Here is a 16,112-nt window from a genome sequence, read left to right as displayed (position 1 = left end):
CTTTGGCTTGGAAAGGACCTTAAGGTCACCCAGTTCCAAACCCCTGCCATGGACAGGGACACCACACACTAAACCAATGTCATTCTGAATAATTGTGGGCAATCCAGCAAAAACCCTTTTTGCCTCCTCTCCCATTTCCCATGGTTATGAAGCTCTTATATCATGGCAGAGAGAAAGGGTGGAGGATGCCAGGTGATGCCTGCTATGCAAGCAATGAGCCAGCCGAGCCTGGCACAGCTCCCTCTGCTTTGCTTCGGGTTTCACAGTTCAACCCAATGAAATTAGAAGGGATTCTGATGTTTGAATCAGATAAATTGTTCCCCAGACCAGCAATGCAGACACAGGCAGCAGGAGAAGCTTTGGAATGAAAAAAAGATTGGATCTGTATTAAATGTAGGGAAAAAAAGAGCTATCTGGAGTCTTGTAAGAGGTTCCTACGCACAAACACACCCATTGCTGATCACATCTCATGTGCTGTCACTCCCCAAACCTCAAATTACTGTAATCAAAGGAAGCTAAAGTAACCATGGTCCTGGTATAAAACCATTCCGTGGTGCACCATCCCACATTGTTCAGGCTCTGAGGGCACAACGACCATGAAGGCTGTTCTGATTGCCCTGCTGGCTGCAGTCCTGTGTGCTGAGCAAGGTAAGGAGCTATGGAGGCTGGAAGAGCTAGATGGAGAGGATGAAGAAGAGTTAAAGATAACACAGGGACAGCATTTATTGCATTTGGTGAGGTGTTAGTAGTACAGTTCTTTGGTGTCAGAAGTGATATTTAGTGTGGTTCAGTATTAGCTTCTGGGTGAGTTCTGCTAATGTAGCCATAACCACAGAAGATGAGCTCGCCGCTTCGGTTTCTGACACCCTCAGATATCAAGCTCTGACCACTCATATCTGAAGACAGACATGGCAACTGAATAATTGTACTAGGAATTAATCTGGGCGCACAGTTTTGAGCCTTTGGTTTTATATTCTTGCTCCTGAATGAAACTTGAGTTGCTGTTCATAAAGGTAATGCTGGCATCGACACAGCATCCTCTGCCAGCATTGCACTTTATTCCCCACAGTGACATTACAATTAAGAAACCAGGTTGTTGGCAGATATTTGGAAGCCTGAAAGCTCTTTGCTCATAGGTTTGAAGAGCTTTTCTAAGTGTCTGGTGTTTGCAATGGGAACCTCAAAGCTCGTTCCTCATTCAAAAAGGGATGCAGATATAACTAGATCATAGTGTAGAAATACCCAGTTGAGAAACATTGACTCTGTGCATGTATTTGCAGTCCCAAGGAGCACTGCAAGCCTTTTTGCACCGTTAAAGCTATTCCTGGCTGCCTTCACAAAACTAGAGCTAATGGAGGGTGGAGGCCAGACGCAGACAAGGCTTTATAACAGCTATAATGGTTTAAGCTGTTATTGTTTCCTGACTGGGAAGGATTCTCCTTGCATCAGGAGTGCATTTCAGTTGCTGTTGTTCACATGCTGGGGTCTCAGCTCCATCTGCAGTAGGAAGTGGTTTGAACTTTATGAGATTTGGCAGAAAAGCAGATCAGAGAGAACTGCAGGGTTTGTAAGTGCAATCACACTTGCTGGGCAGCGTGTCTGGGATAGCTCTAGCATGGGCTATGAAAGGACGTAGCTCACAGCTCAGGTTAGGGAAGCATGAGGAGAGGTGAGAGGTTTAATTTATCCATGTGATGGAGAAACAACGAGTGTTGAATGGTTAAAGAGACATTAAAAACAAGATGGAACAAGGAGGATTTTATTTGATGATGCAGAGAACATCTGCACTTGCAACACTTGGCACTAGAAAAGAGCATCTGGGTAGGTTTTGGAGCAGGATGGTCAGTCATTTGCTAAGGCACCCAGAGCTGGCTTCAGAGATGTACCCAAGGCATCTGAGCTGGACCCAAGGCATCCAAGCTCCCCATATCATAGAGGAGAGGCATTTTCTTCTCCTACTTGGGGTAGTTTGAGCTAAGATGAGTTAAAACTGCTTCTGGAATTGTCTAACCAAGTGGTATGGGCAGGTTCAGTTTCAGAGATGAATTCGAATCAACAGCAGCTACGCTTTGGAGAATCCCTGGGGGAGTTCCTGTGTTAAAAATAGGTTCAAATTCAATCAAAAATGGGCTATTCTGTGCAGAAATAAGAGTGCTTCTGGGTTGAGAAAACCAAGAGGAACTGAAACAGGGATAATTTCAGGAGGATCCTCCTTGGTTTGCAATTTGGTCACCATCAACCAAGAGCTCTCCACTGCTCATGACAATGGTATAGGTTTTCCTGAGAGCACTTCAACTGCATCTATCTCCCCTGCTCAGAAATAAGGAGCATTTCATGGGACTCTGAACAGGAGGGAATGAGTTCCCATCAATTGCAAATCCACATCCAGGGAACAGGATGGCACATGCCTGTGTTTCCAGCATGGCCAACTGCCTAGCTTGGAAGCTTGACTTGATTCACTTCAGTGTTGCTCATATCTTACCTCCTTCTGGCTTTGTTATAGGCCTGGCTCAGCCCTGCTAATAATATCACTGAGAACACATCATTCCAGGCACTGGTAGAAATATAATCTCTCTATTGTCCAGAGCAATCTCTCTCAGGGAACTCCTTTTAATGTGGCTCTGTGCTCAGTGATTTAGCTCACAGGGGTGTCATAGGCTTTAATTAAATCATGTCTCTACAGCGTTTTGCAGATGCTGTCTGAATAACACCAAAAACCAAGCTGTTACTTGAGAACAGTGTCTATCCTCTCCTTGCCAGAATCATACCAGACCTTGCAGGGCAGGTCTGCTTTTGCAGCTTGGCTCTCAACCAGGTCAATGTGGACCCAGGGGAGAAGGAAGGGAAGAAGTGCTGCTCAGGCTGAAAAATGGGTTTTCAAGTTTAATCACTGCAAATGTTGAGTAAAGAAAGAAAACTTGTTCTGTTCGTTTGGCTTCTTCAGCTTCATGAATCAAAACCAACGCCTTATTTCACTTGTCACAAAAAGTTGTTTGCAACACGCTTTTCACCTGGTATTTTCCAAGAAGGGACATGGCTTTTGACACCTCCTTCCCAGGAGGATGCTGCTGGAAACCACTAACAAGTGTCATGTGCATTCTTTCTCTCCAGCTTCCTCACTGTTTTGCTACACGTGTGAAAACGAGCACTCCAACTGGAACTGTCTTAAAACCTACAAGTGTGAAGATAATGAGAAATACTGTACAACCACATATAGCTCTGCTGGCTTTGGTGAGTACCAGCAACATGTCAAGGCTTTTTGTTTCCTTGGTCTGTGGCATCTGTAAAGAAAGAGGCTAAACACACACACATGCACACACACCCCCCATGCTTCCAACACCTAGTTTCACTTTATTCACTCCAGCATGGTACTACATAGCATACAGATATGGGTCTGAGCTATGAAACCAAAGAGACCACATCCATCACAGTGACTGTCTTCAGTCACTCTAAATTCCATTCTATAAACAATCACTCCTCAGGCTGTTTCGCAGCCCGACCTTGCACTCATGCACACAAACACTCCCTGGCTTGCTCAAGACCCAGGTGCACTATCAGCAATTCTTCTTCTTCTTCTTTAATTATCCACACAGCAGGATCAGGATGGCTTGCAGTTCCAAAATTGTTCCTCCAGAGACAGATGGCCAATAGTTCTTTAGGGCAGTAGTTGGTCTTGTTGGAAAGAATGGACCACTGAGGTTGAAGTATCACATGTGAGTGAATTCCTCAGTGATGCTCTGGGGTCCATTCCTTACCACGCTGTGGCACACAGATTTTCATGAGCACACCCTATTGCAAACACACGTTTTGTCATGGAGGAAAAGCAAAAGAAAAGCAAAAATGCCCTGGCAGTGATTTTGTTTGATGTCCTACAGGAAACAGGGTATGGATTTCTGTCAAGGCGTTTCGAGTGTCATGCATTTAATTCAGGTTGTGTGGATACTCATCCAGCACTCATCACATCCACTAGTAGCACTGCAATTAAGCATAGTGCAATATACCTCCTCCTATCATCCTCTGGTCAGCTCTTGCAAAAGAACCTTAAATCACAGCTCTCCTTTCTTGCCTATTCCCCATCCAGGCAAGGACATGGGACACCGCATCACCAAGAAGTGTTCTGTAGACTGCCCTGAGACAAACGTGAACTTCGGTGTGGCAGCTTATTCCACCAAATGCTGTAGTACCTCCCTGTGCAATTTCAGCGGTGCCAACAGCATCAAGATCAGCTACGCCGTGATGTTGCTGGGAGTTGTGGCTAGTTTGATCTATGTCATCAAGGCAGGATTGTGATAAGGGGTGGGAGAAGATGTGGCAACCCAAGAACCTACAAGGTATTCCCCAGTACCAACCAACATCCTCTATCAAGTGTCTCCCACAGGGTCTATGCTACCTTGCTTATTCCAAGGCACTGCTTCAGATTCCATCCACAGAAATGGCACAGCGGCGTAGCTCCTGTTTTCCCCTTGGTATCACTTGTTGTTTTATACTGATTTTCCCTGGGAATGCTCTTTTGATAGCATGTGTGTGACAATCGCCAGGCAAAATAAAGATTTATGTTATTCTAGAGTGTGTTTGCTATATCCACACTAAGATCAGCCTGAGAAAACAGCTGTACCAGGAAGGGCTCTTGTCTGAATCTCTACTTCACATTCAATTCTTCTTTTTAGCACCTGGGAGTCTTTTCCTGGCTGCCTTTCTCACTTGGCTTTGTTGCATCCAGCAGCTCAAGGCAGACACTCTGTAAAGCCAGATGTTCTGCCCTATCACTCAGTGCTAAGGAATGAAGGTGTCAATCTGGAAATGTCAAAGATGATTGTGTTGTTCCCATTGCAAGCAACGGCAAGAATTGTTTTGTAACTGCTAACACACGGGACTGGGGGTTTGGCAGGTATTGGGTGTGCTCCTGGCTGTGCTGCAAAGTTCCCTGATGGGTGGGTGGTTTTGGTGTCTAAAAGAGGTAAAAGTCCCACCCCAACTTGCTGGAGATGTGCAAGTTGAGATGAGGATGGCACTGCTGGAATATGTCCTCATGGAAAGAGGAATTGTGCTTGGAGAATGTGTTACTGTCTGAATGACTGCTTATGACTTCCCTGCAGGGACAGGGAAAATCGGCTGACAGAGCCTGGCACAGGTAGACGGCTGATCTTCTCCTTCCCTTACTTATTTTATCACAATGAGAACAATCAGTCATTGGAATAATGTCTCCTGATGGACTCCCCAACATTGGACACTGTTAGATTCAGCTGGACAAGACGCTGGGCCATCTAGTCTAAGTCATGCTTTGACTAGAAAGGTTGGCCCAGATGATCCTTGAGGTCCCTTCCAACCTGGTGCTCTCTGAATCTATGATTCCTCTGTCATTGCTGTATTTCTAACCTTGGGGATGGAGGATGCGGGGTGGACATCCCCTGCAACTCTCAGGGTGGAGATCCCCTGCAGCTCTTGAAGCAAACCTATAGCTAAGATGGGCAAAATACATGCACACTTGGAAATGGATGGTGAGTAATTCCCAATTGAACAGCTTAAAGTGCAGCTCTTCATTTTGGGAGGGCTTGTATGGAAGTTGCACCTGGAAAAAAGCCCCTCACATTTGCAGCCTGGCTGGATTTCAGGGGGAAACCTGCTCCACCAATTTTCAGGACAGGCTTCAGAGCGCATGTGCTTCTGTGCAACAGGGATAAATGGCCGCGCTGGCCAAAGGCTGTGAAGATGCCATTAGGTTTAATCATCCTATAAAGATTTAATTTCTGGGCAAGGAGGGTATTTTGGTATTTATTTAAATACAAAATGGGCTAACTGAATTATGATAGTGTTATAGAAGTGCTAAATGCTCCATCCCTGGCAGCGTTCAAGGCCAGGTTGGACAGAGCCTTGGGTGACATGGTCTAGTGTGAGGTGTCCCTGCTCATGGCAGGGGGTTAGAGATGGATGACCTTAAGGTCCTTTCCAACCTAAACCATTCTGTGATTCTATTTCTGTTCTGAAGGACCAGCAGAAACTTGTTTTTTTGCATTTAGCTTTTAATCACTTTTCCCATAGTTTGTCTTATATGTTAATCAGAACAATTTCTGAAATGATTCCCAAAGCATTTAGCCAACCTGAAAATCCACATTTAGTAAAACCCTCTGATTTTCATAATTACTGTTCAAATTCAGCTTGAAAACAGCATATTTACACCAAAAGAAATCATTTGCCCTTCTCACACGACGATTTCAACCAGGGTTAGAATAAGATGAGCAAAACACTCCCTTCTCCACTCAGCGAGTGTTAAGGAATTAAATCTTTACACCACACTCTCCACTTCCAGTTAAATCCCCTGTTACTCTTTCCCAAATCTTCCTGAAATTCGTAAGTTCCAGATACTTGTAAACCCTGATATTATCTTCTGTTTCCTCAGTGCCTTTAATGTCCCTATCATCTGTGTCCTTTCCACCCTATATGTTCTTTTAGGTTTCCCTTACCTGGCACCGGTGAGGGATGAAGATAACTTTATCAGAGGGACACATGGGACCAGCTGGAAGAGTGCAGGACCATGTAATGGAAAATCTCAACTGTCAGAAATCCTGCAATAACTCCTTTAAGAAATAGAGCCTTGTCATCTCCAAATCTCAGCAGCTTGCAGGAGGCAAGAGATATTTTAGGTTTTGCTTGGATGAGACTACGAGGGAGGAGGGAAAAAAACCCAAGTGCCTGGCTGAGCTGCTATTTCTGTACCTGTTAATGGATGCTGTTGGCTGAAATAAAGCTGAATGTGGGCTGCCTCTGCAGTGCAACGGCTGCAGAATGGCATCGCCGTGTCACTAGAGCCCCCTTTCCTGTTAGTACCTCAAGTAGTAGGCAATAAAAGATGATTTACTAATAAAGACACATGAAATCTCTTCTGGAGAGGGGAAAACAAAACATTACACAAGCAAGAGAGGGCTGCATTGCATGGAAGGTGCCAGCTTCTGTTTTCCTCCTGCTTGGTGCCTTACAAAGGCATTGGCCTTTCAAAGCCAAACAACGCCCCTCCTTTGAGCTTTCTTGGTTAATTGCCACCTCTGTTCCAACTGAGTTTCATGCTCTACCTATTGAGAAAGCACAAATTTCCTCACCTTAGTCATGCAGGTTCTCCATACGAGCAATATTTATGCATCCAATTTAGAGGTGTTGGAACGACTTAATCACCTCAAGAACTAACATGCCTTATGGATGAGATAATGACTGTAGGTGGAGGCCAAAATATTGAATGGGAGATGGAAATGTGAGCAACTTTGAGGCTAAAAAGAAAGGGAAATGAAACAGATGGAGAGCAGCATGGGGCAGAGTTGCTGGCAGAGTTTTGGGGCATTCAGGTTGCTCCTGCAGCTACCAGTGTCACGTGAAAGGGATCCAGATGGACCATTTCTGGGACTGTTCCTCCATCCCCACAATCAGATGGCAGAAAGGCAATGGTGGGAGGAAAAAGCAAGAGTAACCAGGAGAAAATGGGAAAGATTCTGGTTTTATGCAGAGAGATAGGATGAAACAAGACAAAAAAGGAGGAATAAAGACCACTGTGTGGAAATCCAGTGGAATGTTCCTATTTGGCATTTCCCATGGTTTTGGCTATAACTTCTTTTTCTGAAGACTTAATGAGTTCAGATCCTTGCCAGGCAATTCAGAAGCCCAAGAAGTGTTAAATGCTCGATCCCTGGCAGTCAGTGTTCAAGGCCAGGTTGGACAGAGACTTGGGTGACATGGTTTAGTGTGAGGTATCCCTGCCTATGACAGGTTGTTGGAACTAGATGATCTTAAAGTCCTTTCCAACCCAAACCATTCCATGATTCTATGACTCCAACCCCTCATTCTCCATGCTTTAACTGGTTTGGGTTTTAGTCCTGATATTTCTTTCTTCATAATTTGTGAGATAGAAATCCCAGCTTGCTCAATATGATGGGAGTGGGTGTTACTTTGTTATTTCTGTTTTTTAATTGAAGTGGTGGTTTTCCTTGCACAGGCAAATGATTTTCCAATAAAAAAACATTTTCCCTCATATAAAATATCCAATGTTTTAACAGAAACATTTATGATTTTGAACTGCTTTCGTAAAATACCCAAAGAATATGATGCCTGCTCCCCTATGAGAAGCAGTAGAATACTCTCTTCTGATCTAGCTGTGTTGACAATCCTGGGAGACATTCGGTAGCTGTTTCAATCCCAATTTCAATTTCAAATTCAATCCATTTCCATATGAACTAAAACAGCATGTGAGGATAGGATCCTTTTGGATGCAGCTTGCTTTGAGACCCAGGCAGGCCTGGAAAGGGAAACATTCCTCTTCTCACGTGGACACTGTTTTGTTTCTGTGCTTTGCTTTTCCTCCACTTCTCCAGAATTAGAAACTGGTGCATAGTTAGCACCAGATGAACAAGCTGCATTGTGAAACAAGTAGGGAAAAAACGAGGGGGGAGAGCATTTGCCTGTTCAGATTTACATACTTCCACATACAAGCGCTGACACGCTCCTCTCAATTATCCCTCATCTGACACAGCAACCCTGTATTTATTATCCCTGCATCAAAGCAAGCACTGCAGAGGTATAAAACCTGCCCTGCATGAGACCTGCTTGTTTTGGAGGCTGCGACACCTATAAAGGATGAAGACTTCTCTTCTTGTCGTGCTTGTCATAGCCCTGTGCACCGAGAGTGGTGAGTCTCCAAGGATTTCTTTGCATTAGTGAGATCCTCAGATCACATCTTTGGTATTGCAGGATGATGAGAGGATTTTGCAGTGTGGATGGCAAAGCTGGAGGATTATTAGGCTCTAGACAATAAGAATGGGTAAGAAGCCAGGGGATATATCCCCATCAGAAGTTGGAAGGATGCTGAGGAGCTGAAGTTGGGAATGAGATATTCACCTCCCCTCATTCATGGAGTCTCAACCCAGCCCTTGGAGTGGCTCAGAGAAGGCAGCTGAGATTCCTTAGTGCAGCTCCATGACAAGGTGGGTTAGCTGGGAAATATAAGAAGGAATGAACAATATATACAATAAAGCTGCAGATTTGACATATTTTCACTTGCTTGTTTGGTTGCAAGAACCAACCAGCATTACCTAATCTGGTAGAGATGGCTGTGCCACAAGAAGATGCAATTCTGTCTCCCATATCTTTCTTGCAGCTTGTTACTTCGTGGTGCAACTTTGCTGATATTGATCTCAGGTCTGGGATGGAGATGTCCCATTCTCATTCTGATAACTGTGGTTTTTAAAGCATACCTGCTTTATAACTCTTTGCAAGTTGTGAAGTTCTGTTCCGTAAATCAAGATGCACTGGGAACCTGCACTTTAGTTTTGCATGAAAGACGGCTGCCTGTGCCTCTAGGATATGCCCTGTTTGCCCTGGGCTGTGGGTCAGGCAAGGAATAGAGGATGCAGCCATGAATATCCCTATGGCTATTCCAGAGGATATGGAATATCTGCTTAATGCCCTAAGCTGGGGGGCTTTTGCCTTGTTGCAAGCTGACTTTGTCAGGCTCTGCTGTAGGGTTTTACCTGCACATTACTGATCATTCTGGTCCTGTTTTAATCGAACACTGAGGCTTGCACTTAATTTGAGGCTGTAAATGTTCTTACTGTGGGACTTCAGAGGCTTTAAACTTGGCATGTGCTAAATCATCGTGATCAATGGGGCTGAGAAAGTGGAGGGCAATAAAAGGATTCTTTTCCTGCAGCTTATCATCAGCTATAATCACATATTTTGAAGAGATCATGTAATGAGGCAGCAAACTTAGCAAAGGAGTCAGTGGAAATGAGCACATTCGCAGCACCACTTTGCTGTGCAATGTAGCCAGAAGGCTGGTTGCTGTTCCAATTAATCCTGAACCTGGCTGATTTTAACAGTGTAAATCCTACATCTGCTGGCACTTGCTAATGCTTTACAAGTTGAAGTTATTTGGCTTGAATTATTCACATGAAGATCTTCCTTGAGGAATGTTCTTACTCAGTGAGAGCAGAGGTCTTGCTAGGTACAGAGAGGAGATACCCGAAGGCAGTCTGGTTTAACCATCCTGAGTGAGATGTGCTGTTCCCTTCCCCACTCAGTCCTTATTGCAACAGATATCTCAATAGATGCAATAAAATCAGAGCCATTTTCAGTAGCATGAGCAAAATTGTCCTATCATCTGACTTCATGTCTTAACATATATATATATATATATATCCGTATACAACCATATACACCCATCCACATCCAAAGTCCTCTGTAGTAAATGGTGAGTCAGAAATTCCTTGTGCACAGAGAGGTTAGCAAAATCACCCTTACAGAGAGCTTGCCCCGTTTCCTGGCCTGAAGGGTCCCAGGGCATCTGGGCTCTGAAATCAGCATCTTTGGGAGGTTGGGATGAAACAGGACTTGGGCATGCAACAAACGCCACTGTTTCCTGCACAGATTAAGGAAGTTCTTGGAATAGGCTTGATTAAAGAAGCTGCATTACTTAAGGAATACAATGAGCTGCATGTCTGGAAAACCCAGTTTGGGGACTCTGCTCTGGTGTATGGTTATTCTGGGAGGAAAGGGTGGGTCCCAGCAGGGTGAAACTTGGATGTTCTTGTCCTGAGTTTGCAAAAGGAAAGAGAATGAAGCCACACGAGTTTGTGTGAAGACGGTGTAAAGGAGGGTCCCAGACTTTAAAATACATATAAATATAGCCTGTACTATCAGAACAACATTGAATACCAGAGCCAGGAAGGACAGTTGAGAGGTTATGGAGATGGAAATGACCGAGGTAGGAACCAAATTGCAATGGTCTTGGTATTAAGTCAGAGCGAGCAGAGTGCCAGGTCTGAAGCTGTTGAAATCATATGGGTGTTGAGCACAGGAAGGGGGGAATAGGATCTGAGCCACTGCAAGCCCAGTTGCCTGGTCTCTGTGTCCTGAGAGAGACAACAGAGTAGGAGCTCTGAGGACTATAGACCACAAGAGGAAAGTGAAGGTCAGTGCTGGGTGGCCATGGAAAGGGAGAAGGAGCTGTTTGTTAGATGGAATGGGGAGAAAAGACACACAGAGAAGGGTGAATAGCACCCTAAAAAGCATTTTTGTGGCTTCCTATACAGTGTCATACTCGGGTCACAGTCTGACCTAGGGACAGGTCTGCACTAGCAGGAAGCTAAGCAAGGCAGAGCCTGTTTGGGCCAGATGAGTTTGTCTAAGGTCAGACAGGGGCAGCAATGAGGTTGGGACATCACTGGCAAAAGCACTAATGATGGCAAATTATTGCATTGAAAAGATGGCAAAAAAGCTCAGACAAAGGAGAAGAAGAGTGACGGAGATGAAGAGCAAGTATGGCAAAGTGAAAGAACAGAGCTGGTACAAGAATAAGATGGGGTTTAATTGTCCATAGATAGAGATATCCTGGAAATGAGAACATGAGTCTGCTCCCCAGTGGGTGACATTACTGCAGGAGTGTTTGCTCCTGATAAACAGAGGAGTAGGAAATTTCCCTTGTCATGCAAAGAAACCTTCCCCAAGGATCTCTTTGCTATGAATGACTGCTTTAGCTTACTGGAGTGCAGGCTGTTTCCATTCATTCCTATTGGCACAGTGCTCTACAGATGCAGTATTAGAGATGTACACATTTTGTTGTATTAGGCAGTCATCTCCCACGGATGGCTGTAAAGAGGGATCTGTTTCAGCCAAGGGAGTGGTTTGCTGAGCCATGTCTTCTAGAGGAGAGCTCTGAAAATGAGTTAGATCCATCTTCACACCAAACACAGAGAAGCAGGTTTAGGTCACTCGTCCCTTATTTGAGATACGTTGTGGGGGGCATGGTCTGTGTGCTCTGAGAAAGGATGTGCAGAGCTGATGACTTGAAGAGGATGTGAAAGGATATGGACAGGAATCCACTGGTTCCATACAAAATTTAGTAGCCAGCGGCTGAGGCTTGGAGGAACAGGTTGGAAAGAACCCACAAGAGCTTCCTGCAGCGACTGGTTGCAGACTGGGACGTGCTTTCCAAAAGCCCACTGGGGATGCCATACATTTAAATCGATGCAAGGGAGACCCAATAAGTATCCAGAAGGAAGATCCCTGGAGTGCTACTAAATGAGCAAGCCACATCAGTGCTAGGAATCTGAGCTTCAAGTGGTTTAGGGCCAAGTTTTGAACACCCAGAAGGTTGTCTGCCTGGGGCCACTGGGCTTGACATCCTCCACCTGCACCAGCAGCACCTGTTTTGTGCTCCTATGGATATTTCTAGATGTGATTTATGGGTTTTGTGTGTTTCTTCTGCAGCTTTCTCCTTGACATGTTTCTCCTGCAAAGATGCTCCTTCCAACCTGCATTGTCTCAGTACGACCACATGCTCTGACCATGAGAAGTACTGTCTCACAACCTACTCTACCACGGGAATGGGTGAGTGTGGAGCTTTTCCAAGGTTCTGATGACAAGATGGGGTTCAGGTTAGGCTGAATGCAGACGCTTCTCCCACCATGAGGTGTGGTGGAAGTGTTCAAGGTGATGTTGGGTGGGGCTTGGAGCAACTTGCTCTAGTGGAAGGTATCCATGCACATGGCAGGGGGTTGGAACTGAATGAGTTTTAAGGTCCCTCCCAATCCAAACCAATCTGGGAGTCTATGGACTAATAGGATCATAGCACACAGAGAGCAAATCTTGCAGCCAGTGGGAACTCAGCATAGCCAATCTCTGTTGCAATATGTCATAAAAATACTGATGCTTAAACACACCCAGGAAAGGGAAAGACTGGAAGAGACAAGATTTCTTTGCACAAAAATCCCTAGACGCATCTCCAAGCTCAAACATATGCTTATGAGATGGTGGAATTGGAAAGGGCCAGGTACTGTGGAAGGAGCAATCCCAAGGCATGGTAACGGTGACGTCTTGCAATATTGCACTATACAAATGCATTAGATCTCCAAATTAGATCTCAGAGAAGTCTGCATAAGGACCTCAGAGCAGCTTCCAATATTGGAAGGGGGCCAACAAGGATGATGGAGAGGGACTCTTCATCAGGGACTGTAGTGATAGGACAAGGGGTGATGGCTTCAGACTGAAACAGGGGATATTCAAGTTAGAGATAGAGAAGTTCTTTACTGTGAGGGTGTTGAGGCGCTGGCACAGGGTGCCCAGAGAAGCTGTGGCTGCCCCATCCCTGGCAGTGTTCAAGGCCAGGTTGGACACAGGGGCTTGGAGCACCCTGCTCCAGTGGAAGGTGTCCCTGCCCACGGCAGGGGTTGGAGCTGGAGGAGCTTTAAGGTCCCTTCAAACACAAACCATTCCATGATTCTATGATTCTATAAATTCTTGCCCTAGGCTGCACTTTGCTGGCACTGTAAACAGCAGAGGAGTTGTAAGGCCTGGAGATGTTCTCCATAGGTCACATACATACAATTAATGAAGCAGTGTGATAAAGCCCAAGAGAAACGAACATGAACAGCTTATTCCCCACTGGATATTATACAGCCAGTCTATCACTGAAATCAGTAAAAAACATATAAAATATATTAAAAATGTATATTATAACACCCCCCCATGACTTTTCTTCTTGTTTCCTCTCTCCCCTTCAGGCAGTGACCGTAACCAGCGTATCACCAAGAGATGCTCTGCCTTTTGCCCAACAATTGACCTGAATATCGGCATAGCTGGCGTTGCTACCAGCTGCTGCGAGACCTCCTTGTGCAACATCAGTGGTGCCAGCAGTGTGAAAACCAGCTACACCATGATAGCACTGGGTGTCTTGGCCAGTCTCGCCTGCATCCTCCGGATGGGTTTCTAAAGAGGTTGGAGGGAGATAAAGATTGCTTGGCCTTGTGTTGTAAGGGATCAAGCTCTCATCTGTACAGTCTGAATGCTGCCCTGTTTCTCCTACCTGGAATGTCGCATCCCATCATCAAATATGCTCTTTCCATGCTCTGATAACAGTGCATAAGAGCACAGCCCTACCTCAAAATGGTGTTTGGAAGGGAAAGGCATGATGTGGAGCCCTGTGTATGCAGAAGGGCATCATATAGTCACCATCTCTCCTACTATTGGCCTTTATAACTCCATGCATATTTTCCCCTTCATTATATCGCTGCCATTCTCTTGTGCCATTTTTTCCCTTTATACTATTTTCTGTAAGATTTTGCTCCGAGGAAGCCTTTAATATTACAGTTGTTAAACAGAAGCTGGGCACAATAAAGTGTTATTTTATTCTATCGTGTGACTGTGTGGTACAGTACATTGGGTGTAGCAGCTGGATGCATCAATGTTAGCAACAGAAGCAGAGGAATTAGTCTGCAAGTGGAATTGATATGATGCTGAAATACATTGCAATTGCTTTGCATTCACTTCAGGAAACCTCTCCCCAGATTATTCTTTTCCCTTGCATTGGTAGAAATGTCATTTTTGTGACTCCAGTTCTATTCTATTTAACTTGCTCTCAGTTTCTCTTCTGGGTCAGCAGGCTGAAAGGAAATGGCTGTTGAGCTCTCCAGCAGGCAAACAGAGGGGGACAAGGTGGGTCCCAACGTGAAGGCATCTTGAGCATTAAGTCTTCTTTTGGAGATCTTCCAGTGGAAATTGCTTTATAAGCATTATGGATTATTTTGAAAGGGAGAAAGTATCCTGCATGGTGCTTAAAGGAAAACCATCAGAAAAGACAGATGGTTTCTACTGTGGAATCTGGAAATTTCAGCTTCATTTATAACAAAATATTAACAATGGAAATAAATCTTTTGTGTCTGCAAATCAAGCGCTCAGCGTGGTTAATATTGAAAGAAATCATTGCCCTGTATTGACCTTCCCTATGGATAATCTTAGGAATGAGAGATTTGCTCATTCAAACCCTTCCAAGTGAGTCACAGGAGGCTGAAAAGCTTTCTCCTGAGCTGAAGAAGCTCTCCTATACCCCAGCAAAGATCTCCCAGGGTAATTAGCTGGGTGCAGCTCACCCAACTGGTTTTCTCTCTATAGCCTCATTGCACAGGGAGAGCAGCTACACGCATTGCTCATCCTGCTGGGTATCTGCTGAGAGCAGAGGAACGCCACTCAGAAGCAGCCCGATCTCTTGTGGTCTCATGGCTTCAGCTCACATTGACCTGCTCTTATCCTGCTTATCCACCCTTACTCCCATCCAGTTCAACCCCAACTATGCATTCCCTGGCTCTTTTCTCTCTCCCAGCCTTCCTCTTTGGCTCTGTTATCCAGGGCTTTGCCTCCAACCTCTATTTTCTTACTAGAGCCTCAGTTCATTTATTTCTCCTTGGTGCAACTGTGAGGTTGGCCAAGAATTTCAGCCATGAGAGCCAGAGCTCAGTCTTTACCCATGAGGCTGTCTGTTGTCCCCATGGCTGCTATTGCTCTGCCATCCCCCAGCTGAGCTAGCTCCAGTCTTCTACCCAATCCAGTTTTCCCTCTCTCCTGCCAGATTTTGAGATATTCAAGTCACACACGCATTTAAACACCTTGAATGGGCCAAGAACTGTTCTGTGGGCTTGGATGGCTGTATTCTGCCCCGTACCCAAATCATAACATGGAAACAACTGAACTATTTGAAACAGGCTTCAGGCATAGTTATCCATGGATTTAGGATGTCTTAAGGACAATGCTAGTGGGCAAAGGAGAGTTGGGGCTAGTAGTGCCGCAGGTCTTGTCCTGCTGAGCTTCTGAATATAGACCTGCTCTTACCATCTAGGTTTAAAAGGTCATGTCTTGTGCTACCTGCACTTGGCAGGTGCCTCTGTTTTGGGCTGGGAGGGAACCTGGCATGTGAAGGAAGGTATTAAAGTGTGTGGGCAAAGGAGACGAAGGCATGTGGTAGAGCCTGCTTCTGCTGTGGAAAGTTCCTCCTTATGGCTGTTGCACTAAGTTAGGAACAGAGCTGGGAAGCCAGGAGTTCCATCCCTAGGGGAGCAGCTCAATCCATGGGCCCCAGACTGGTTTCTTCCTGATCCTATAGTTTTTGCATTCGTTATTGCCCAGCCACACAACCCATGCACGTTTATGTGCAATACTGACCTGCATCTCAAGATAAAGACCCTTACATAAAAGGGTCCTTATCTGGAGATGAGAGCATCAGTTGCCCTGAGGCACAGGAGGTCCTAAACCCATAAACCCTCCCTTGGCAATGGGTGTTGTGTAAGAAGAGACTCATCTCTGCC

At 45.1% G+C, this 16,112-nt stretch overlaps 2 protein-coding genes and 1 long non-coding RNA gene across 4 annotated transcripts in view; all 3 read left to right on the top strand.

Moving 5' to 3' along the window:
* Window positions 1–16,112, top strand: part of LOC133223495 (uncharacterized) — a 449,146-nt gene that overhangs the window by 279,768 nt on the left and 153,266 nt on the right. The window lies entirely within an intron of this gene.
* On the top strand, window positions 468–4,564 carry LOC133223482 (lymphocyte antigen 6E-like). The gene is made up of 3 exons (XM_061374221.1): window positions 468–648; window positions 3,112–3,231; window positions 4,082–4,564. The coding sequence occupies exons 1-3, from the start codon at window positions 597–599 to the stop codon at window positions 4,288–4,290; spliced, it is 381 nt and encodes a 126-aa protein (XP_061230205.1). The 5' UTR covers window positions 468–596; the 3' UTR covers window positions 4,291–4,564.
* On the top strand, window positions 8,225–14,704 carry LOC133223481 (lymphocyte antigen 6E-like). 2 transcript variants are annotated; one of them, XM_061374220.1, is made up of 4 exons: window positions 8,225–8,668; window positions 12,247–12,366; window positions 13,539–13,786; window positions 14,397–14,704. In XM_061374220.1, exons 1-3 carry the CDS (start codon window positions 8,617–8,619, stop codon window positions 13,745–13,747), a joined length of 381 nt encoding a protein of 126 aa, XP_061230204.1. In that variant the 5' UTR covers window positions 8,225–8,616; the 3' UTR covers window positions 13,748–13,786; window positions 14,397–14,704. The 2 variants fall into 2 exon arrangements, with proteins under 2 accessions (XP_061230204.1, XP_061230203.1); XM_061374219.1 differs by lacking the exon at window positions 14,397–14,704 and having other exon boundaries at window positions 8,231–8,668; window positions 13,539–14,168.

Source organism: Neopsephotus bourkii, unplaced genomic scaffold (genome assembly GCF_033783945.1).
Source record: "Neopsephotus bourkii isolate Nb327-2 ecotype Australia unplaced genomic scaffold, CSIRO-AGI_Nbou_v1 NB_1637, whole genome shotgun sequence".
NCBI classification, from domain to species: domain Eukaryota; kingdom Metazoa; phylum Chordata; class Aves; order Psittaciformes; family Psittacidae; genus Neopsephotus; species Neopsephotus bourkii.
Note: the sequence above shows the minus strand (reverse complement) of the source record. Positions and strands in the feature narration are given on the sequence as shown.

What these genes read in the sequence shown, in the direction of transcription:
- LOC133223481 (XM_061374220.1), top strand. Translation starts at nt 8,617, where the DNA reads ATGAAGACTTCTCTTCTTGTCGTGCTTGTCATAGCCCTGTGCACCGAG. An exon ending in AGCCCTGTGCACCGAGAGTG is followed by an intron (nt 8,669 to 12,246) that starts GTGAGTCTCCAA and finishes TTTCTTCTGCAG; the next exon opens with CTTTCTCCTTGACATGTTTC. An exon ending in CTACTCTACCACGGGAATGG is followed by an intron (nt 12,367 to 13,538) that starts GTGAGTGTGGAG and finishes TCTCCCCTTCAG; the next exon opens with GCAGTGACCGTAACCAGCGT.
- LOC133223482 (XM_061374221.1), top strand. Translation starts at nt 597, where the DNA reads ATGAAGGCTGTTCTGATTGCCCTGCTGGCTGCAGTCCTGTGTGCTGAG. An exon ending in AGTCCTGTGTGCTGAGCAAG is followed by an intron (nt 649 to 3,111) that starts GTAAGGAGCTAT and finishes CTTTCTCTCCAG; the next exon opens with CTTCCTCACTGTTTTGCTAC. An exon ending in ATATAGCTCTGCTGGCTTTG is followed by an intron (nt 3,232 to 4,081) that starts GTGAGTACCAGC and finishes TTCCCCATCCAG; the next exon opens with GCAAGGACATGGGACACCGC.